Raw genomic sequence first — 24,100 nt, 5'->3', positions numbered from 1 at the left:
CTGCCAAGATATTAAATAAACTGCACCAGGAGCTCATCACACAGGTTGATTGGCTCCTGACTGTACTTTCGAGAGTTACTCCTCCCTTTTTTTTTCAGTTGGACGTTCTCAACTCAAGAGTAAATAAAGGGAGCTAAGCAATTAGGTGAGCAAATGATTATCAATCACAGATGCTTAGATATTAACATGGTCAATACTAGCTCCTTGCGCTGTCAGGTGTGGTTTCCATGAAATGTTTACTTACAGGTCGCTCAGATTGGAGAGGCCTTGGAACTGATCAGGTGACAGGGTTACGAGGCTGTTGTTATACTTGTATCTAAACAATAAAATGCACAAGGCGCTCGGTATAGCTATAGAGTCTTAGATAGGGAGAGGTATTTGTTGACTTTAATGGTCTTTGGTAGCAAGCAGCTGATTAAGAAACTTAAAGACTCTTTTAATTAGTAACCTTGATCCAGCATTATTTGTCAAGGACCTCGAGACTGTTTCTGTCCCGAAACCTCTCTCGTATTATAGAAACTGGTTTATCAGTTATTAGAGTCAGTCGTGTTAAACATGCATTTATTTTGGCGAAACCTCCTTCAAAAGTGAATTAGTGCTTTGGTATCTACCAAACTGTTTTAATTCCCTTCAGCGTACTCCAACACTTCCTGAAAAAACATACCAAAAATGTATTCGGACCAAAACGTTGCCGCGTGTATTGTGACAAGAACAAGTAAGTTCTATCAAGCCATGCCTCTAACGAAAGAACTATGCTGGCTGTCGGTTAAACAATGTATATACCTTGGTAACGCTATTGTAACATTTAAATACATGATCGGACGCGAGCCCACTTACTTTTGCAATCGATCTAGTAAATAGAGCTCATATTCCTAATCACAGCACCCAGAATTCTATGCTTTTAAGCAACCCTTTTCTGGAACATGCGGAAAAGCTGCCAGAAAACTTTTAGTTTGAAACTGGACTTTTTAGATCCATTGTTTTCATTGAAATCCCAAGTTAACTCAAGATAGATTGATAGTGTTTTAATAGCCACTAAAATATTTTAATCTCTACTCTCAGAAAAGTTTGATTTGGGATAATCACTAATCATCAGTCATCGTTACTACCATAGTGTTGCCGCAAAGCCCCAAGGGAAGGGTGTTATTAAAGTATTGTTTAGGATGTGTTGTATTACATTGTGTTCTATCACCTTTCACATTTGCCCTTGATTATTCTTAGTAGACGACATCTGTTCCCAATGTGAGTGTACATTTTTCGCGTTTTATTCAGTTAACATCATTAAAAAGACTTATAATATGTCATAAGAAGATGCCAGAGAAATAGTCCGTAGGTAAGCTTATCATTAGGCTTTTGCCAACACTTCCCCGTGTAATTGCTCATTAAACAAGTTACGTGATTTAACCTGGTTTTATTAACAATCGTTAATCACTTACAATGTTTTTATCGCGGTAAGATTTTTGAAGCTTGGCAAGCGCTGAAGTTTGTTACCGGAGAGAAAGCTGCAATAAATATGTAAAATGAAAAAGAAGGCAACTTAATTGGTATTTGAGATTCTTGAAAAGTTTTACTTGTTCTGTTCGAAAAAAGAAGACTTCAATTTATCGAAATAAAACCCAATTGGTTGCATTGTTTTGAGAACTTACAAATCTTTACGCGTCCTAGCTGAGTATACAAACTGTTTACTCCTGATCTTGAGAATTTAGGAAAAAGATGCCATCTGCGCGTCCACTGATAACATGAGCCTTTTCCATATCATGATATCACTTCTCAGTTTAATTTACTTGATGATTTTCTTGTGATAGCCACCAAATTTAAATCTGCGAAGTTTTGCTTTTAGAATGGTCATAGTGCCCTGGGCTACTTAAAGCTCTATGAGAAACTATACATTATAGGTTGCTTTACAGTGGAGTCTGTACTGAGTGCCACTTACAGCCTTTTCATCTCAGTAAGGTTGCCAAAAACATCCACGGGCAGACGCTGAATTTTGTTGTTTGACAAATCCCTTAGAGTATTTATTGAAATAAAGTGTAAACTAACAATTAAAAACATGTTTTCATGAATGCCCCTGAAAACCTTAACAATGATCAAGAATTGTTAATATGCAGCAGATTGACTCATTGAACAAATATATCTCAGAAGTAGACTGATTGACCTTTCGTTTGCGACTAATTTATTAGTTGGACAACTGACCACATTCTGAGATGTAACAGTAAATAACACTTTATTCAATTATTTCATCTGATCATCAATTTCATCATCAATTATTTCAGCGGCTCAAGTCGAAGCATTAACAAGCGATCTTTTCAAGTAGTTAAGGACCGCCATCATCAAAAATTTATTTTGGACCTGTAACTTTTTTCTCAATTTTACAATCAGTTTTACTTACAGTTCTTTCATCTTGGTATTATTGCGAAGTATCCCTTGAGGCAAAGACTGCAAGTGATTGTAGGACAAGTCCCTGACAATGATTTAATTAGAGAATGAAGTGATATACAGGTAAGAGAATAGAACAAGTCAAAGTTCCAGTAAAGGTTTTTAAAGGAAAAATTCTCCAAACTAGAACAAGTTTCCAAGTCCTATAAATATGCGTCATTTCCAAACTTGCTCGGTCAAGATGGCTGGATATTGGCCGAGCTCTTTTTCTGCGTCTTGGCTCATGAAAACGCGAAAAAAGAACGAGGCCGAGGCCAATATCCAGCCATCTTGACTGAACAAGCTCTGTTTATAAAGAATTTACAATAAAGCAAAGAGATTTCGCTTTCATAATAATCATTTCGAGAGCGGGGAAAGAGAGCAAACTGTGTTTTTAGCACAATAAACCCTCAAGGTTCATCGACAGTTTTTTTTGGACTGTCCTCTCCCGCTTTTTGCGATTTCATCGCATAATAGTCACAAACTTTGTAAGTCCGCTCCGCGCATTTTTTTTCTTACGCGGGATGAAAGCAGGCGATCTCGAGCGAGCAAAATTGGTCCATCTTTCCCGCTCGGGTAGCCAATCAGAGCGCAGGATTCGTTCTATCTTGCCCACGGGTGCTGCGAGCGATGTAATAAATAAGTGATATCCTTACTATATGTGCAACTACTTCATTTGAACCGTATCGGGAAAATTATTTTGATATGACTGTCAACTTTTACCTTTCCATCGTACATGACTGTATTTCAAAATATTTCACAGCTAAAAAAATCTATTTAAATAACGCTTAACCGAATAACTCATCATGATACCTGTTAAAAGGTTGTATGCACGTCAGCTTACAGACTAATTTAATTTTGAATGAGAAATGTTTGATTCACCTCGTGACAAAGCACTCGTATTTGTATCCAAATTGTAATTATCAACTCAGTTATATATTTGTAACTTAAAGCATCCTTCCTTCTTGATAAATGCTGACGTCCGATCTCAACCTTATCATAATGATTGTAACTAAACACGTCTGTTGTTTAGAGTGCTTAGACTATTATTATTTATTTATCATTCCAATTCCATACCCAATAAGTTATCATTTCAGCTGCGTTGACCTCACCATTTAGACTTTCTGCTTCTTTATTATTACAAGAATTTGCCCCATGTTGTTGATTGCTTGTTCATTTAAGGATTACAGAAAGTATCAAAATGTACGAAACTAAAAGGCACTGAGACACTCGCCTGCGTCTCTCGCGTCCTTTCTTTTAATTTTTGTCACATTTTGACGTCACTTGTGACCTCTTACAGAACAGACACACGACAATACCTACTCTTTATTTATGTGAAACGTGAGGAAGGTGTTGGAAAGCAATCGTCATTGGTGGCCTTTTAAATGGGGCTCGAGGTTTCATTTGTGTTGACAACTTTAAAAATTAGAGTATCAGAAATGCGAAGATGAAGTCTCACCACCCCTCCTCTTCCTTCCCCCCTCCCCCCTCCTCACACCTCACCAGGCCCGTCATCCAACCGGTTCATCATTCCTTGATAATCCACAGAATCAACTTTAATCGCTAAAACTAACCGATCATTTTCATTGGAGGTTCATGGATATTATTTTTTTTATTTCAAATTTGCGAAGATTCATAGAGTAAGATAACAATGGACCTCATACAAACTTAATGTACAGGATAGTGATATTTGAGAGTAATGTTTGGAAAACAAGTATTACTTACAGTAATTCTAAGGCAGACAATTCCAGAAATATGTCGCGTGGTAGCTTTTCTAGCCGATTGCCGCTCAACCGCCTACATTGGAAGAGCAAAAAATTGGTTTCAAATCTGACTTTCAGTTAGACCAGCACAATTTTTAATATGAGAAATCTATACGTAATAATTACATATATTAGGAAAAAAAATAGCAGAAAGAAGATTAAAATAAGTGAAATTTTAACATCGCGCGCTATTATTTTACCTGAAATGCATTCAGATAATTGGCCACAAAGGATAACAAACTTTAACAAGACTACTTCAACAACTCATTCAGCTATAAGCTTGGAAAAGTGTACGGATTCATCTTAAGTAATTCAAAAACGTTATGTAGAACACTCGTTCTACAGCAATCTGCAAAAGTAACTTGAACTTATCCATCGGAGTCATCCACGACCATAAAAGCGTGGCTTTCATAAGAACTCGACTGTCGCTTTCAAACTTTAGACGCGCGTTTTAAGCGGCCAAGAAAGAGAGAAACTTAGCAGTTTTTAAGTGTCTCCATGATGGTCTGTTTTGCTCGATACCTCATCATTGTTGCATTAGCTGCATTAATGAAGAAATTCAGACTTCAAACGTGAATGTGAAAGTAGAGGTTGGTTTTCCCTCGACGCTGCCAATCATGGACCAGCTCCTGAACTGTGATTCGTGACCTTTTCCTCCCCTTATTTGAGACCAACATCCGCCACAATTGTTTTCATCGTGTTTCTTATGGTATTTACACTCAACGGTTGACTTCTAAAGCCAACATTTGCATTCAAATTTCAGTTCCTTTTGACACTGGACAAACCGCTTGAAGAGAGCTACCAGATACCCTTTTTCCACAAACTGGAGCTGTAAACAGGTGTGGTAGGAAATCTATGTTATTCCTCTGCAACCAGCCCTGTCTCGTCTTTGTTGGACCCTCTGTAAACGTTACGAACTCCACGCCATTGTAATTTCTGCATAGTTGAAATTATCTTTTCCATTATGTTTTCGACGGCCACGAAAACCAAAGGACAACATTATTAGCTACTGCACAGAGCAAAGAAGGGCGTGTGGAGTTTGAGAACCAAAAATTTCTGCCTCCCTTAATACCTATTCTTCTTCTTCATCAGTTAAACTTTGCACTTCAGTTGGACACTGGCCCATACCACAATGGCACAACTGCCTTGTTTTTCTCCTCTAAGACTTGCTTGGAAGAATGTAAATGGAACGCCGCCCAGTTAGCTCAATGGATAGTGCGCTGGACTGTTGTGCGGGAGGTCGAGGGCTCGAGTCCCGGCCGGACCAACACTCAAGGTCTTAAAATGATTGAGAGGAATTTGCTACCTTTCTATAACATCAAGAAATGGTTAGATATTCTATTCCTCTCGGATAGGGACGAATAAATGGAGGTCCCGTCTCCTGCAGGGCTGGGGTAGGAGACGTTAATCTCCCACACACGAGATTACTGTGTGATGGATGTCCTCCCCGGGGTGGGATGGTGGGTACAAAAGGGGTTATATGTCAATGGGGGCGAAAGTTCTGTTCCTTTCTCCTGCCGTTCCCGTGGCGAATGGATTAAACTAAATTAATTAAACTAAACTAAACTAAACTCTCTGGCACTTATATTCTTTTTTATATAATTACGAGAGTAGCCATATCAATGTTAAGAGTTTCTTAAGCTATCTCACCATTTTTGGTTGTAAACTTTCGAGAGACCAGTTCAGTTTCTCTAGCTCGTTTCCCTCAATTCTGTTGTCGATATTTTTTTCTTCAAGCCGCGTTTTCCGCACATTCAGCTAGTGTTACGTGCACGAATGACCAACAGATGTCCTCTAACAAAGCATCATATATGAAAATAGTCTCCCGAGTACGGTATAAGGCACGCAACAAAAATGTAACAACAAGCAGTTACCCATTTTAATTATTTTTTAATTAGTTTTACACTGTTTAATCTACTAAGGTTAAAGATTAAATCAAGCAGTTCATAAAGCAGGCTTACAATCCTTCATGCCGTGTAAGTGTTCGTCGCCTTTATCAACTTCCAATTCCAAAATCCGCCGATTGAAGACCACAGCGCTTGGCTTTCTTGATTCATGGCTTTCTGTCCGTGTACACAAATTCTTCCGAAGGACTTCATAGTGAACTCTGTATTTTTTATCTCCTTCCCCTCTCGGCTATCGTCTTTTTCTTCTCTTTCCTGTCTCCGGATATCGCAAGGTCAAAAGGTCATAGCCTCGTCACAATATCGCCTCCACAAGTTCAGTCAGCCGGCCACGAAGGTAAGCCCTCAGGCAAATCTTTTTTTGTACTTCTCACAAGCCAGTTGTTATACATTTACTTTAGGTATCTAGAATGTTCTATTACTATTTATAGCGTATTACAAGTTGTACTATTTTGGAAACTGCTGAGTTACATGAAAGAAGTTTCTGGAATATTACAGATTGCAGATGATTCTAGAAAAGTCTGGGATTGCGTGACAGACTCAGTGAAAATAATTCGATCCTCGTAACACTAGGAAGAAGTACTCTGAACTGGAACGGGTTGTTTTTCGCGCAAAAGTAATCCGTTGTTCGTCACACCTTATTCTAATTGTTACAAGAAGGTCAATTTCGATAAAGCTGATCAGAGCCGAGTTAGAATTTCATGTGCAGAATTATTAGATTAGTAAACCAGAATTTGGCTATCAATCGATCATGTCTGAAAAACCAGAGTAAAAGCATTTGTAGAGAGTGCAGCCTGAAAAGTAGAATCCAGTGGTAAACAGGGCAATATTGTCTTTATTGAGGCTTATGCAAGAGGTTCAGTTTGTGACTTATGGTATTTTATATTTCTATCATGACTTACTGCTTTAAATGCGACAAGCATATTTCATTTGACCCTGATAAAGATTTGCACTCAGCTTGCGAGAAGTCAGTGATATCACTCATACATTAGTTCATTTCGGGATTACATCCAAACGGATGATTTTATAGAGAATAACCCGCTCTTGGGCTGAATGGAGTTTTTGGCAAAGTCAAATCGGATTGATGATATCAGTTCCCCTCTTTTAAGTTGTTTTCTTCGCCTTTCGACCGGTCTTGCGGTTCAGGACGACACAAAAGATAACAAAGGTAAGCAATTAATGACGAGTAAGTGATAGATGCATTGCGTCTTGCACCTTTGTCTGTACTGATCGACTATTGATCAGATATTGCATTTGACGTTCAAGGGCACCTGTTACAGGTGAATATGCAACCAGTATCTGGGTGGTGTAACTGGACTAACTGATACGAAGTTTTCATACTGAAATTTTGGGGTTCATTTCTGTAGTAAAGGTCCTATTTATACATATTTGAACGAAAAATTAACCACTCACAAGTATTTCAGCTTATATTGCTCAACAAACAAGCCCTCAGGCAACTTTTTGATGTTGTTGTTTCCCAGCCACCTGTAAAACACCATGCACAATTCTTTTCTTAGCTTGAGTCTGTCAAACCAGATAATTTTCTGTCAGCGAAGGCAAGCTCTAGAAATCTACCTATTGTATATCTTTAACAAAGAGGATTCTAAGATTGTATCATATCATATGCGTTGAACTTAAAGTTGGTTTGGTAAGTCATCTATTCTGTGATTTTAACTGAAATCGCGTCTGATTATGATAAATCTTGATAAACTACGGAACATGGAGAAGAAATCTGAAGTGGTTTATAGATTTATATTCAACAAGGCACCTTCCGACGAGAAATAGTATTGTCGGGCGGGAGGTGTCAACCTCCTGTCTTCACCAATTTGTTCAAGATGATTTATTTTAGCACTTGTCTTTTTAAAAATTCAGGTGGTTAATTGGCATTCATTCTCATTCTCAGCTTCAGGGCCAATTTCTTACAGATCGATTAGCTTGAAGGGCTTGAATATATCAAAAGGTAGAGTCTCCAGTTTGTTGAAGTCCAGAGTTCTGTGTAAAAAGATAACAACAATTGAGAAGTATTGAACAAGTTAAAATCTTGAAATGACACAACATTTTGAGTTTTGAAAGACACTTCTCAACAGTTCGTCTGTCATCTCAAGGTTAATTTTTTAATACTGAGCTTTATACGTTTTTCACTTTTGAACTTTGCATTAATTGAACTAAAGCTATCAGAAAAAACTGTCGAAGCATGTATTTCAAATTCACAATTTATTGTGTTTGGAACATTGTTGTCCGAAGACTTAAACTATGGCTTAAGGAGTAAATACTGAAAAAAAATTCAAAATAATTTTATTCGATTTATCAAGGAGAGAAATATTTGCAGAACCTATTTGTTTTCTTAGACTCAGGAAGCAATTTTTATCCTTTTTATTTCCCTAATTTAAATTTTCACTTGCTCGACCATGAACATGCCTCGCCAAATAAAGAATAGTTCTTACAGCACTAGTGAAAATTTCCTGTGTAGTTTAATACTCAGTGGCTTTAACTTTCAGTCCCCGTATTGGAAAAGGGTGTGGTGATAAATACACTAAGAAACCTCAGTATTAGCGTATTTACACCGTACACATTAAGATTGGAATGAAAACCCAAAACTACTTAAAGTACCCCTGAGATCAAAATTTTCGTACATCACTTTGTTTCATTTTCGTGTTCAGTGTCTCCTTCACATACTCTGCTAAATTTCAGTCTAAGCCGAGCACCAGAAATATCTTTTTTCGGGCCGTTAAATTCGCGATTTCGCGTCCGCCCTTATTTGACCGTGTTCCGGAAGTTGACTGCAGGACTCTGAAGAGGAAGTGACGTCAAAGGCTCAACGCGAAAATCTCACACGGCAAAATGTCAAGCGAACAAAACAGAGTGCCTTACTCTATTCTTACAAAAACTCTACAAAAATGACGAGGCATCGATGCGTAATTCAAAGCTGAAGTAATCGTGCAGACCATGCTGCAGGTATTTCTGTATCGGAGCCCTGCAAATAGGTCAGAGCGGGAAAAACGAATGCGATTTATGCAAACTCGCCGAGTAAACTTCAATCCTGCTGGAATATTTGTGATCTGCTCCAAACACTTCTCGAAAGACTGTTTCGAGAGATCTGTGTAATTTTAAGAATCTAGGCGAAGAATTCTGTCGGGTTCAGTGTCTACCGTTAAAAAAAAGGGACAACAAAATCCGTCCTCAGTGCGATCTCGACGAAAGGGAAGCCTACGAACCTCCACGGGTTTTGTCACCTATACATGTGAGCTGATCAGTATCCGCCTTTAACAACTCTCTCTAGAATAACTTACACGAAGGAAAGTAATCAGTGAGCATTGTAAATAAGAATGATAAAATAGCCGAGTTGAGGAATGAGATTTCTGACCTCAAAGAACTCACTTTTGTACAAAAGAGATGAAAAATATAATTGTGTGCTCTGACTCTAAAAAAAACTGGCTTTAAAATCAGCGAAAGTAGAACAAACAGCTTAATACAAGGGAACACGGCAAAATCTTATTTTTTTACCTGGTTTTATTCGTTGTTTATTCGCCAGTTTGAATTTCCGCCATTTTGTTTTTGAGTATTGTTTACCGCTGATGCTTTGTATCGCAGGCGAGCGCCCAAGGCGCGAGAGTTTTCCGGACGAGCCCCAGAGTGGCGAGATATAACGGGGAGTGAAACCTTTGGAATTCAGCCGTTAGAAACGTGTTGTAAATTGCAAGGAACAGCGCTTGTTGCTAGGAACAGAAATGCAAGAGCAAGAGCAAATTTTTAATGAAAACCGTTGGAATGACTGCTCTTATGACAAGCTATTATGACAAGCCTTTAATTTGAATTTTTCAGGCTAAAGTAAACTTTAAATCTTTTTGTATTCAAAAGAATATTAGAAAAATTTTGTGAAAAGTCGGGTCACACTGTTACTGTTGACAATATAGAGGGAAAATTTCAACTTGAATGTAAAAAGAACGGCCAGCCTATTCAAAACAGAGCAGCCTTCTGTATTGAAAAAGAAGAAGAGAATTTCTGAAAATCAGCTGTATCGAGCCAAAGGGTTGCGAGCCTCGAGTGGCTCGAGCGATAGCTTCCAACTTTCGAAACACTTCGCGGCACAGCATCGACACTTCATCGATAACAGGAACATCGCAACTATTCCAACTATACTCTCTGCAACTATACCATCACAACTATACTCTCTGCTTCTGCGTTAGCTTTAATGGCACAGATTAGTTCAGAAATACTTTTTGACCCAGTACCGATACCAGCGAATGAATGGATGGTTATACCACCGATGTTCTGTGCAGCGATGCCAGTTGGTGCTGTTACAAAACAATGTAGTCCTTTCCGTCGAATTTTCTCTATAATATATCGCAGAAAGAACGATTTTCCACTGCCGGCTTTTCCAGATACAAAAACACTATAGCTCTCCTCAATAATTCTTTCCACTTTCCGCTGATTTTCACTTAAAAACGCCATAAACTCTTATTGTTACTTGTTTGTTTCTATTTCTAACGCTTCGCGCCTTCGACCAAAATTCTGTGTGAGCCTAGATTGGCGCTAAATTTGCCATCAAATGACGTATTTTGTTGCCATGGCAAGTACAACGAGCATCCTGAGAAGTACACGGCCCCTTATTATGGCTTTACTAATTTTTGATTGGTTGAAAAGGGTCACGCCCCCACATGTTTCACTCCTCGGTATTTCTCGCCACTTCAGGGCTCGCCCAGAAAACTCTCGCGCCTTCGGCGCTCGCCTGCGATACAAAGCGTCAACAGTAAACAATACTAAAAAACAAAATGGCGCAAATTCAAACTGGCGAATAAATAACGAATAAAACCGGGTAAAAAAATAACATTTTGCCGTGTTCCCTTGCTTAACACACATAGAGCGAAGAGACTCTTTAAAATGTAGGCTTGCAGCCAAAAAACCGAGAAAATGAAAGGTTCTTAGAAAAGCTCTCAAACTATCAACCATCTGACAGCCAAGTCAGCGTGCTATCCAAGGGTCTCAAATTCATCCCAACATCCGTGACAAACGAATGTAAAATCAGGCCAACTTTGCGAGATTTATTTGCAAGACGAATGCCCCTTCGTTACACCTTCCACGGACAAAACAAAGAACCACTTCCGTTTCATATCAAACTGAATGCCACCGGTTTAGTGTTCTATGGCCCTTCAGAGCTACTTGGAAAATTGTCATATCACAACTTGCAGACTGTATCTAAGCCAAAAAATACTTTGTAACGCAATGAGGTCACGGCTCTATTAGAGTTGAAACAAACTCTGCTTTAAGCCTCACCGAAGCAACACAACATTAGAGCATAGCTAGCAGAACCGCGTAATGAAATTCAATCTACGTACGCGTGCTCGAAATCCCGATAGTCACGCCGATAGTGTCAGCAAATTGCTTCGCCAGAAATTTTTTTTTTCGCGCGAGCGGCCATTGTTAGCGTGGGGAAAAATAATATATTTCGCGACATGGATACAAACAGAGACTCGGCCTACTTGTCCGAAAACAGAGACAGTGTTTGGACCTTTTTCCTTGGGCTAGAGTTCTTAAATGAGGTAGAAAAAGACAAAACAACAGAAAAGGAGACTCGGCATCAGCACCGTCACAATTCGCCTCAACTAATGTTGTTGTCCGTTTTTCGCGTCGGATTTGATGCACAATTCCACCGGCTATTTTCTAAAACAATTGGCTCATGCTTTAAGCTGTGCACTATCGAGTTATGGAGCACGTGGGAAGTTTGAAGAGCACTCAAGAAGCTAGAATTGCCCTCGGCTATCGACTCGAGCAACTCTTACGCTTCTTTCGTGCTCTCCAAACTTCCCGCGTGCTCCATAACTCGATAGTGCACACTAAAGCATGAACCAATCGTTAAATAGTCATCATGAATAAGACAGAAAAAAAACAAAAGAGGCCAAAAATGCGACTCAACAACAGAGTTCACTTCAAACTCAAAGCACCTATAGTAAAAGACGCGCAGGAAAGGGTTAATGAGATCATTGACCAAATGCATCGGGGCAAATACTGACATTGATGGCTTGGAAATGGCTTTCAAAAACTCCCAATATCCGCTTTAAAACACAATCAACCATTGCCATAAACATTTTCTATATATAACCCGATCATTTCTTACAAAAAAAGAAAATCCCTAACGACAAGCAAAAATAAAATTTGAAGGCGATAAAGCGATGCGACCACAAAAGCCACCGGGTGAGCCCGTGCCGTTCTGTGTTTATCTTTATTCACATGGCAAAAATTCATCGTTTGCCGGCGCAAAACTATCCACGGAAGCTTCGAATGATTTCAGGGACAATTCATCGTCAGAGAAAGTTCACATTTCACGACTGACAACGAAACAGTTTTCAAAAAATAATATGCGTGCTTCTCTGTCCAGCGCACAAATAAAGATGTGACAAAGCAAGGCATAAGTTTCTTGAGCCTTTGACGTCATTATGGCGTTTTCTGCTGTACAATTGATGGCTCGGCTGGAACATGTTTTCAGCAATGGCGGACGATTTTTGGACGACTTTGAAGTAATAAAAATTGGTCATCGAAGGTTTGTATTGAGTTTTTCATGGCGAAAAGGGTTTTGACTTGACCCAATTTAACATTCTGTAAGCAAATTAGCACAAAATAAGATGGTCAATTTTCGTCTCAAGGGCACTTTAACTTACAGGTTCTGAAATTCTGATGTGATCCAATCCGACCATCGAGGTAACTGGTCAGATGACAAATTCCTTAAGTTGTTGTTGTTCAGGAATCTGCATGGTCAACAAGGGAACAATTTTAGTAAAACATTTATTTACTACCTTTGATACAAACTTGAAAGGACTGAAAACAAACGCATACCCCACGTTGACTATTTAATATAAAATGAAGAATTGATCCATTATGATGAGAGATTTGAAATCGGTATCTACGTGCACCTGGGTCGAACCCAGACTGTTTGGCCTCTTGCGTTCTCCTAGCAGATAGAATTTATTCGAATTATATGAAAATAACAAAGAAATAAGGAAAAAAACTGACATCAGAAGAGAAAACACTACTCGCTTTCAGCATTCCTTTTTTGGTGGAGATTTTAAAACCCTCTGCGAAATACACTACAAAGATCATTCTCATATTCACCCTAAAAACTGAAGACAATGTTTACGGAAGCTTCTTTTCATCCGGCAGTAAGGGAGGGGGGGGGGAGGCGGCGGCGGCGGTGGTACACAATGCCTGAAATTTTCGCCCGAGTGGATAGAGTAATCAACAACTCAAAATAACGCCTGTTGCTGGGCCGTACTAAAATGGTTTTCCTCACTTTAGCTCCATCCTTTCCATCCGAAGAGCAAAAGTACAGACTGACGAATATTGTAAGGGAAAGAAAAGGGCTTCAAAATCTTAAAATCGATGACAGAAACAGTCCCAACGATAGATATGGTGATATTTCGTCGTGCCATGTAAGCGCGATTTCAATGACTTGTATTCAAGCTGTTTTTCGCGCATCTGTTTGGCTGCCAATTGGCTATGTTTTCTACATATTTGACAGCTCATTTACCATGGTTTCATTGGATTTCACCTTTCTTTTTGTTATACAATTGCCCAATGAGCAGTTTCGCTTCTGGATCGGCCGTGCCTATTATCACAGGTAGCCCAGGCTCGCAAAATGAGTCCTGGTGAATATGCACCTGATGTAATATATGCTTTATTAACCATGCCTGTTCGGTCAAGATGGCTGGATATTGGCCGAGTTCTTTTATTGGGCTTTTATGAATCCGAGACGAAGTCGAGGTCCTTAGAAACGCAAAAAAAAAAAAAAAAAAAGAAAAAACAAGGACCAAACAAGATTGGTCAATAAATAATTTTTTATATAGTTTACGAATTGGGCTTCTTAAATAGTCAAGAATGAGTTGATTATTTCAAGATCCGGGAAGGAAAGGCAACTATGTTTGTAGCACAATAAACCCATGATGGTCGCTTACATGTATGTTTTCTCTGTTTTGACTGTCTCATGCCTGCCACTATTTACGACTGCATGGCTGATGTTGTCCAGAAGTTACGATCTTTGCAAGTCCAGTCCACGCACTCTTTTTTTTTGCGCGGGCAATCTCGAGCGTACAAGATGGGCCCATCTTTTCAAATCGGGTAGCCAATCAAAACTCATGGTTCGCTTGCTATTGCCCACGGGCGCTACCAGCTCTATGATAAGTTTACGTTATGCAGTGGCCGAAATATAAGGATTTGCATGGGAATAAACAGTCGCGCTCTCGAGCTAAAGTCTGAAATCGTTTTGAAAAAAAAAGACAAATTTCCTCGCCTAACTAGACCGGATGTTTGTCTGTATCGTGTGAGTTTCTTGGGCTGATTTAAAGTCGCTTATCTCGGCGTTGCCTTCTATAGAAGGCAGAGCAGCTATACTCAAAACCAGCTGAACAGTCTTGTCAGCCCAAGAAAAACACTAGACGTCGTATGGTTATGGTAGACATTCGCGGGTGTTCTTCACGAAAAAAAAGGTGTTAACGCATTATTTGAAGCGTAACCACCATAAACTATATATATAAGTGGAAAGGTTGTGAAGTAACAGTGAAATGTTCAGCAAGCAACCGTGGACGATAATCCTACTCTGACTTGTACGTTGGATCAGCAGTGATCTAATCGGCCCAAACTGACGAATACAAATATAGAGGCAAGACAGATACAACGTAGATAAGTTTCAAAACGGAGCACTAAATACACTATTTGACAAAAAAAATCCGTTTTAAAAGTATTCGAATCCTCCTTATTTATTAAAGGAAAGCCAATATCACTCGATCAAAATCGTCACACCGCTCATGGGCTCGCCGGCTCGTCTTTTAACAAAAGGCAGTTTTGTGGAATATCATCTGCTTCGCTTCTTTAGATCAATCGTTTATGATAACTAAGCACCTAAGTTCTGCCTTATTTAGCAACTTTTTTTACACTGAAAATTATTTTTCAGTTTGACACCTTTGAGACAATTTATGGGTGGAAAGGATGGCTTTGGAATAGATGACTCGTTTGTGAATTGTTCATTCAGTCGGTCAGGGAAATTTTACGGGAAAAGTCAGGGAGTTTTCGGCAAAAACCTATGACTGTGGCAGCTATGGTAAAGGGTGCTTTGGTATCAATCTTCTACTGTTCTGTCATCTCTACATTTAAACGAGGATTCCGTGATGGCTTTAATCAAAGCGGAGGTAATAGAAACAAATGCTGAACGGCGCTTGAACAAGTGCACATGGCTCAATGCTGCCCTCCGATATTGCTGCTTTTGTCGTAGTGCGGTCTAATAAAGTTAATACCTCAGTAATACCTCAGATGGATTTAAAACTCACTAGCAAAGACTCTAGGAAACTGACCTTTATTTCAATAAAAAAGCTCCGGAAAATATCAAAACTGCTTCTTAGGACACAACGAATATATGAAATTCATATATCTAAACTGCGGTTACAGAAACGTATTTGTGCAGTTCAGATATAGGAATTTCATATATTCGATGTGTTTGATTTATCATCTTACGGGCTTATGTCGAATTAACTTGATGCCCTGCTTCCAGTTGGCTTGTTAGCTCAATTGGTAGAGCGCTGCCACTGGTATAGCAGAGGCCAGTGGTTCGAATCCCGTACAGGCCTGAATTTTTTCAGGTCTGATTTTCACTATTACGTAAGTAGTGTTCTTCACTACGAGGATCGTGCACAAATACGTTTCTGCTTCATAGGCTTGCAAACTTTGCGAACTTGTCAGATCACAATTGCAGTGCAAGGCCAACTCTGGCCACAAAGCCAGTTCGCTTTTTTTTCTTTTACAACCGCCTTTTTACAACCGCCTTTTTACAACTGCCTCCCAGTTAGCTCAATTGGTTAGAGCGCTAGACTGTTGTGCGGGAGGTCGAAGTCGATGGTTCGAGCCCCGGCCGGACCAACACTCAAGGTCTTAAAATAACTGAGGAGAATGCGCTACCTTTCTATAATATCAAGAAATGGATAGACATTCTAGTCTTCTCGGATAAGGACGAATAAACCGTAGGTCCCGTCTCCTGCGTCTATTAATTAGTTAATTTGGTTAAGCAGGGGACGTTAAAAAACCCACTCACGAGATTACTGTGATGTGGTCTGGCCTGTTTACTGGGAATTGGGCGTGAGGGGGCATCTTCTAATAAGTGTCCCTCGATTGTTTGTAAACTGCTGATGCAGTCCGGCCAAAGTCTCCCGAAAAGTGTTGCCATGCGCATTTGATCATATTCACATGTTAATTTGCGCAATATAAATATTAAATTATTATTATTATTATTATTATTATTATTATTATTATGCTGGGGTTCTTGGTGCTATTGCGTTCATTCATTGAGAAATTAATTTCACTTTTTGCTCTTCTCTCCGGCAGTTTATTCAGTCTCCGGCGCTTTGTTTGGTTTCTCGCACTTTTTGATGGTTTTCATGAGAATCAAGGATTTGATCACAAAAAAGAATTAAATTGCCACTTTCTCTGACAAACTCGGATCCGAATACTTAGCTTCATACTCGAAAAGTTTGCAAACCACTCCGCTGCACCTCGTGCTTTACAAACGTTTCTCTTGTTCTCCAAACATCCCACGTGGTTTATTACACCGGTAAACTAACAAAAAGTGTGGTTTATCGTTAAGCAAGTTGCTTAGTATTGATTAACATTCCAGCTAATTGTTTTGATAAGCTGTAACTTTTCAAAAATTTTCTGACATAAAGCAAATGTTACCGCTATAAATTTGCAAAGAAACTTTGTTAAGTCCGATTGATACTTCATTTTGTAATGTAATCATGATGTAGCCCACGGCAATTGGAACTTGTAACTGCTTCACAAAGTTGAATTTGCCTCACTTTAATGTACTGTGCCCCAGATATAACAGGGAAACTGAAGGTGGGCGCACCTTTCTCGTCACCAGAACCAAAATTTGGAACGAGTTACCACTACGCATACGGATGGCGGACAGCATAAGGTGCTTCAAGCACAATATGTGGACTAATATTTTTTCGCAGCAACAATTTTTAAGTCATTTTTGTGTATAGTTTCCTTTTTTTCATTCTTACTAGTTATATTGTATATATTCATACATTTTATTAGTTTCTTTACTTATCTTGTAATTATATTATATTATATTAGTTTCTATTTTCATATTGTATTATACTAGTTTTTATATTGTAATTATTTCTGAGTGAGGGCCACAAGTTTATTAGCTATGCTATTATGTGTTACCCTCGTAAAATAAAGTCTTTATTATTATTATTATTACGAGTAGCGAACCACGAGATGGGGACTCCTCTCTCTCTATCATGCCTATCTTGCTCTTTAAAATATGGAGAAACAGGTGGTAGCTCAAGGTGTGTTACTTAGATGAGCCTTAAAAGTTTTGATGAAACATTTACAGTCAATCTCAGCTCACGACATTTATTTCGAGGAATGTTACACATGTACGAACTCATTCTAGTAGGACTGGGTCTTTTATTTTGCCAGTTTAGAAGCTCAGCGAAATTAGGATGTGCCTAATGCAGGGCTACGAAATAAAAAGGGAAAGTACAGAAAACAACGAAGGGCAATAGCCCACCCACCGTCGCCGTTGTAAAGCATCAAAGAGTAGGGATGTAAAAATGACGTAAAATCTTGAAACTTGGTGAAGTGGTTTTCCCGATTAGGTCAGGTGAGTTATCTACGAAGTTTTCCTTGTTCTTATTCTGTTACGTTTCCAGCATTTTCAACAGTTATCTTTGAAAAAAGTGTAACTTTATTTTTTTCCTCACTGGTATAACTTTTTAAACCACGCAAAGACGTATATCAAGCAAGTGTGATGATTAGTCACCGAAAACATCACATTTACTCAATCGTACATGCTAAGTATCAGCAAATCAATTGACAACCCAATCGCAATCGACCAAAGGCTGAAAAGCTACGGCCTCAGGTTCGTATCGGGACTCAGTGTGTTTAGCTCCATCGGAACATATCAGTGCTGTGTCATACCCAGTGTTTTCATTCCTCTCGCCGTAGATGGGGAGAAGGAGGGGGGAGGGAAGGAAGTTAAAAAAGGAAAAATATTGTATATTTAGTGCTATGGCGGCAGTGAAGTAGGTGTCAAACTGAAAACTTATTTTCGCAATAAGAAATTGTTAATGAAGAAAAATATATGTGCTTTGTCCTCATAAACGATTGATCAACATATGCGGAGAAAAATAAACTCTTTAAAACAAATTTGGTGAAAATATGAGCTTGTAATATGTTACATTTTGATTACATCGGCGCTGTTAAAAATGTGCCTCGTTGAGCGCTGAAGCGATTGCCACTCAGAAGAAAAGCTGCTTTGCAGCGTTTGGAAAAACCAAGGTGGTTTCGATTACTATTAGCCTAAAAAAACATTCATGGGGAAAGTTGTAAAGAAATGGTGGGTTCTTTGAACCTAAATGCCCCACACCGCTGTTAGAAAGACTATCGTGTTTCAATGAACTTGAGATTGAGGTAGCTACTGCGCGATTTTCTGGTTAAAAAAAATGCCCACGGTCATGAGAATATATCCGTTAACACCATGGGAACAGGAGAGGTGCAACATTTAAAAGGGTATTTTTTTGCCTAACTGCACATAATATTCAATGCGCCCAAAATTCTTTTTCACGTAACATCATGAGAATCACCATTAGAGCTATGTGCCAAAAACGTAATCGCCTCACCGAACAAATCCTACATTGCCGCTCTGAACTTTCCAAAATCTGTCCAGCAGTTTTATTACAATCTATCCGCGCCAAAATTCATGAAACTAATTCGAAACTTTTCAATCATTTAAACCAAATTAAGGCCCAAAAACTTGACCAACATATCGGTCCCCAAATCGCTAACCACTCATCACCAGAAAACCTCAAAACTGTAGTTACCATTCCAGAAAACCTCTCACTTTCCGATTCAGAAAAATCCGTCCTCAGTAAGGGCTTGAATTTCGTTCCTATTTCTAAAAGAACGGACGAATTCTCAATTAAACAAGACGTAGAAAAATACCTTCGCCGCGTTCAATTAAAAGCCTTTTTTCACAACAAAGAGGATGATTCTAACACCTCGAACAAAGACACTTTCGAAACACTTCAGACTCGAAAGTCTAAATGGACTCCCTCAGAGGGCCAATTCGCATCATTAGACTTTTTTATCAAAAAATGCCGCCACGATATCAACAAACTCAATTTCAAACGTATTACCAAATTTTCTAATCTCTCTTCTGAAGAGTGGTCGGCTCTAAAAAGTCGCAAAGACATAGTTATCAAAGCGGCCGATAAGGGCGGCTCAGTCGTTGTTTGGCGCACCGACCTCTACCAAAAAGAAGCTTTGCGGCAACTTTCTGACACCTCTTTTTATCAAAAGATCGACAAAGACCTCACTGCCAGCAATCAAAACTCCGTCAAGAATACGATCAACCAACTCATAACTAAACAAGAATTGCCGGCCACAGCAAAGAATCTCATCATAACCACTCCTAGAACTTCTCGTATTTACTTTTTACCTAAAATTCACAAACCTAACAACCCGGGTCGGCCCATTGTCTCGGCTTGCAGTTGCTCTACCGAACTTATCTCCAGCTATCTAGACAAAATTATGGCTCCCATCGTCAAAACTTTACCATCATATATTAAAGACAGCCAACACGCTCTTCAAATTTTTCGAGACTTTAATTTCCTTGGCCAAAACAAACTTCTTTTCACCATGGACATTACGTCTCTTTACACTGTCATTCCTAATGGCGAAGGCCTTCTAGCCCTTAAACATTTTTTTGATCAACGTACTGTTAAGGAACCTAAATCTGAAACACTACTACGCTTAGCCGAACTAGTGCTCACACTCAGGTGTTTTTCATTCGGAAACAACTTCTTCAAACAAACAAATGGTGTAGCCATAGGCACCAAAATGGGACCTAGCTATGCGAATCTTTTTGTAGGTTTTGTCGAACATCAATTTTTCTGCCAATACAACGGGTCCAAACCTGAACTCTACGGTCGCTACATCGACGACTGTATCGGCGTTACCTCCTCTACCAGGGAGGAGCTCACTCAATTCATAACTGCAGTCAGTTCTTTTCACCCGGCTCTGAAATATACTTGGGAAATTTCTGACAATTCTCTATCCTTTTTAGACGTCAAAGTTTCAATTGAAGGTAACGGTTTATGCACTAGTGTGTATTACAAACCTACAGACTCGCATAATTACTTGTTATATTCGTCTTCTCATCCATCTCACGTTAAGAATTCCATTCCTTTTTCTCAGTTTCTAAGACTTCGTCGTTTATGTAGTAATGACTCTGATTTTCATCACAAATCAGAGTCAATGTGCCAGTTCTTCGATAAACGTGGTTACCCTGTTTCCGTCGTTCAAGCGGGTTCCCACCGCGCTCAACTTATTGATCGACATTCAGCACTACAAACGTCGCATAAGGAAGATTCCGACCGCATTCCATTCACTCTCACGTTTCACCCTCACAACCACTCAGTTAAATCCATCATTCTTAAAAACTTTAAATGACTTCAAAACGATCCAGAGACAAGCACTATCTTTTCGCAGCCTCCGCTCATTTCATTCAAACGCGACAAAAACTTAGGCAATTTTTTGGTCTGAAGTTCTTTTCAGTCTAATGAGCAACCAGGCACTTTTAAATGCACTCGTGCACGATGCAAAACGTGTCCTTTCATTCATAACACTGATAAAATATCTGGACCTAAACGATCCATTAAGATCACCGATCACTTCACGTGCACCTCCGCTAATGTAATCTATTGCATAACTTGCACTTATTGCAAAAAGGTATACATCGGCGAAACAGGCAGAAGACTAGGTGACCGATTCCGAGAACACCTTCGAGACGTGGAAAGGAATGACAAGGACACATCGAAACCAGTCGCTAGACATTTTAATTTACCTAATCATTCTAAGCAACATATGGCAATCTGCGGTTTTTCCTTGCACTTAGGTGGCACGGAAAGCCGTAAAAATCTTGAACAAAAGCTCATCTTTCAAACCGGCAGTCTAAATCCCACAGGGATCAATGAACGCTTTTCATTCCACTAATTTATTCATGTTTTTCTCGTTGCCATGCACCCACCTATAACTTAGCTCCATTTTCTGCCTTTAAAAGCACACACAACCGACAATTCCTTTATTCGCTCCGACGAAGGGCTAACGCTCGAAACGTCAGCTTTTGTAATCATTACGGTGGCCAATTTACCATTTCAATTTTGTTGATATATCCAAATTATTTTGTTACTCCCACCGACGCAGCCCCAAACAGTTTCTTTCGAAACTATCAGCCTTTATTCTAAATAGATTAGATCTTAATCCTCTTCCCTGATTTTAAAATGATCTGTCGGATTGATATGATGCATGAAAACATTCAATGAAAGGTTCGATTGTGGCTGGAAATCACGTTTTCAAAAGGCCGATTTTAGGTCAGCAATTCAGGTCAGTAAAGACAATAGTTTATTCGGCCCGTAATTTGCCTAAGTGAAGTTAACTGATCTAAAGTGCATTACATAAATTGTCCTGCTGAATCAGAGGAAAGGCCCCCATATTACTGAGTGTTGGTGATTAATTTGGAAAAGATTCCCACTGCATTTGCTTACGCCGTACAAGCATCTACCAGCTTGGACATGACAAAAATGATAAAATGTAAAGGCTTGTGTTACTCAGAAAGGATCAGCCTCATAAAATCATCCAGTGTATCTGCTGAGCTCTCAAAAAAGACGAAAGAGAGGACTTAAGGTTTCTTTCCAAAATTTCCGTCTGATCAGTTTTAGTAAATATGACTCTAGATCTTTCTACCCAGCTGGAGTCTGAAATTGCCTTGCGTCATAACTGGAAGGTGGTATGAGGTAAAACCCGGATGAGCGAAGGAAAAATTACTAAATCCTGAAACTGTGCAGTGCACAGTGCTCTCAAGAGCTGACGCCAACATTAGAGTTAACCAACTCATACGTGACTCGGATGACCCCTAAAATCTAGAGCGGCAAGTCAGTTAGTATTAAGTTTTTTACAATAAGCGTAGAGATTCTCACGATCTTATTAGTCAAGAGCCATCGTCAATAAGGTTATAGATCCTAAAATGACGTATCATATCACGCAATGCTCAGCAATCTGTCGAAGAAAAATTTCTTCGTGTGGAAACATTTGCAAATGTTAAAAATATGGACAGCGAAGAGTTTCCCAATTTGAAGAATGGGGGGAATACTTGAAGCAATTTTTGAAAAATTGGTCGAAACGGACGAAAACGTGGAAGAAAGCAAAGAAGACCATGAGCAGCGCTACCAAATAAGGTAGTGAGCGCGTGCATGTTGAAAAAAGGGAGAACGGGTCGAGTTAAGAAAAAAAGGAGGTTGTGAGAGCGCGAGTTTTCGGAGAAGTTTTCTCGTCGAATTTAGTGAGTGTTTCGTGAATTAGATTGAAGCGGAATAGACCAGGAAACCGTGTTATTGTAAGTTCTATGGGCTGTTTTATTATTTTTCGGCTCACAACGAACGTTTGGTGCCTATTTGTGCCTCCATCGACCAGGTATCAGTTGTCAGTCTGAGCCTTGTGATCTTTTGCTGATCATCGCAGAAAACGTCCACGCTGAATGTACACCATTTAACTTAAAAAATTGCTTCTGGTTACAACTGTTTAACTGTCAAGACATATTCCCGTTTTAGTGGAAACACTGACTTGATATTTAGCTTGAAACGAGCTTACTTTGGTGCACTTCAAATTAGGGCTAAAATCTCTGGACTTAAATAACTCTTTTTGTTTTTTCCCATAGTCTTTTATATGTCACTTTACAAGGTGAAATGTTACAAACATATCGATGTAGAAAGTCGTTGTGGACTATGGTTAACATCGATTTTAGCCAATCATATACATCAGTTTGGTGATATCCATTCCTTTTGAGACATGGCCATATAGTTTTCACGCACATCATAACGCAGTATTTCGTTTAGGAGAGTCATATGCATATGAACATTAGCCCCCTGAATAACCGCTGTATTGACCCTTCTACTTACAGTTCTTTAAGATATTTATTTTCAGAGAAAGCTCTTGGAGGCAGCTGTTCCAGTTGGTTATAGGACAAGTCACTACAAAAAAAGAAAAGGAGATGAACCCAACAACAAGAAATCAGCGATATTTGACTAAAAGACTCAAATAAACATAAGAGAACGAATGTTTTCCAGCTAAAGAAGCTTTGAAGTTGATTCAAAACAAGTTTGAACAAAACATTGCTTTTGCAGTGCGTGAATTGCCTTGGGATGAAATCTGCTCTAGGAGATTAAAAATTACAGTTTACAATCTCTTGATCTGCAACGAATCTCAGACGAAGCCTTTACGTTCTATGCAGATGACGGTCTTTAACCTGCTGAATCTTGTAATGCTGTTAAATAACAGCAAATTAGATGCTTTATTTGTTCTCTTGAAAGAAATCATATAGCTCTCTCATCAATGCAAAACTACTTTGAGTATATTTTATCAGGAAGTGTATCTTTCTATATAATTCTAATCTCTGTTGCCATATTTTTATTTTCAGTTTCAAGCAACACATTTATTCCGATATTACGAGTACGAACAAGAATAGTACAACTTTAGCAATGCGGACTCTTTTAGCCCTGAACATAGTATAGAAGCTTGATTAAACTATAGATGTAAGGACACGTTTACGATACAGACAGAACAAAGCTATCTTCCTCATATGTAATAGATGCACCATTGACATGTGCTTTGCATATGTACGGGTGGGTTGTCTGCAGCTTTATAATTTGTATAGATAATTGCATGGGGCTGACTACAATTAAGGATCAATTTCACACGTGTTTTCACAAGTTGCAGAAATTGAGAGACACTCGTAACATCTCTAGCGACTCGTCCTGGTTCATTTACGACACTGGCCATCACTGAACGAGTCTAATCCATACATGTCTAATACCATGGCTCTTAACGGATCGTCTCATGTATTCACGATCGCCATATTGGTATGATCCGTGTGATATTTGAGCAAATAGTGCTTTACTGTGAGGATCGTGCACA

At 39.1% G+C, this 24,100-nt stretch overlaps 1 protein-coding gene across 1 annotated transcript in view; it reads right to left on the bottom strand.

Annotated features, from left to right (window-relative positions):
• Positions 1–24,100, bottom strand: part of LOC111334732 (uncharacterized) — a 183,198-nt gene that overhangs the window by 13,602 nt on the left and 145,496 nt on the right. Inside the window, 9 exon segments of the mRNA XM_088747547.1 lie at positions 245–316; positions 1,437–1,502; positions 1,934–2,005; positions 2,390–2,461; positions 4,141–4,212; positions 7,496–7,567; positions 8,006–8,074; positions 12,739–12,825; positions 23,086–23,157. Coding sequence (XP_088603673.1) covers positions 245–316; positions 1,437–1,502; positions 1,934–2,005; positions 2,390–2,461; positions 4,141–4,212; positions 7,496–7,567; positions 8,006–8,074; positions 12,739–12,825; positions 23,086–23,157 — 654 coding nt within the window.

The sequence above is a fragment of the Stylophora pistillata genome, chromosome 1, assembly GCF_964205215.1.
Source record: "Stylophora pistillata chromosome 1, jaStyPist1.2, whole genome shotgun sequence".
Taxonomy (NCBI): domain Eukaryota; kingdom Metazoa; phylum Cnidaria; class Anthozoa; order Scleractinia; family Pocilloporidae; genus Stylophora; species Stylophora pistillata.
Note: the sequence above shows the minus strand (reverse complement) of the source record. Positions and strands in the feature narration are given on the sequence as shown.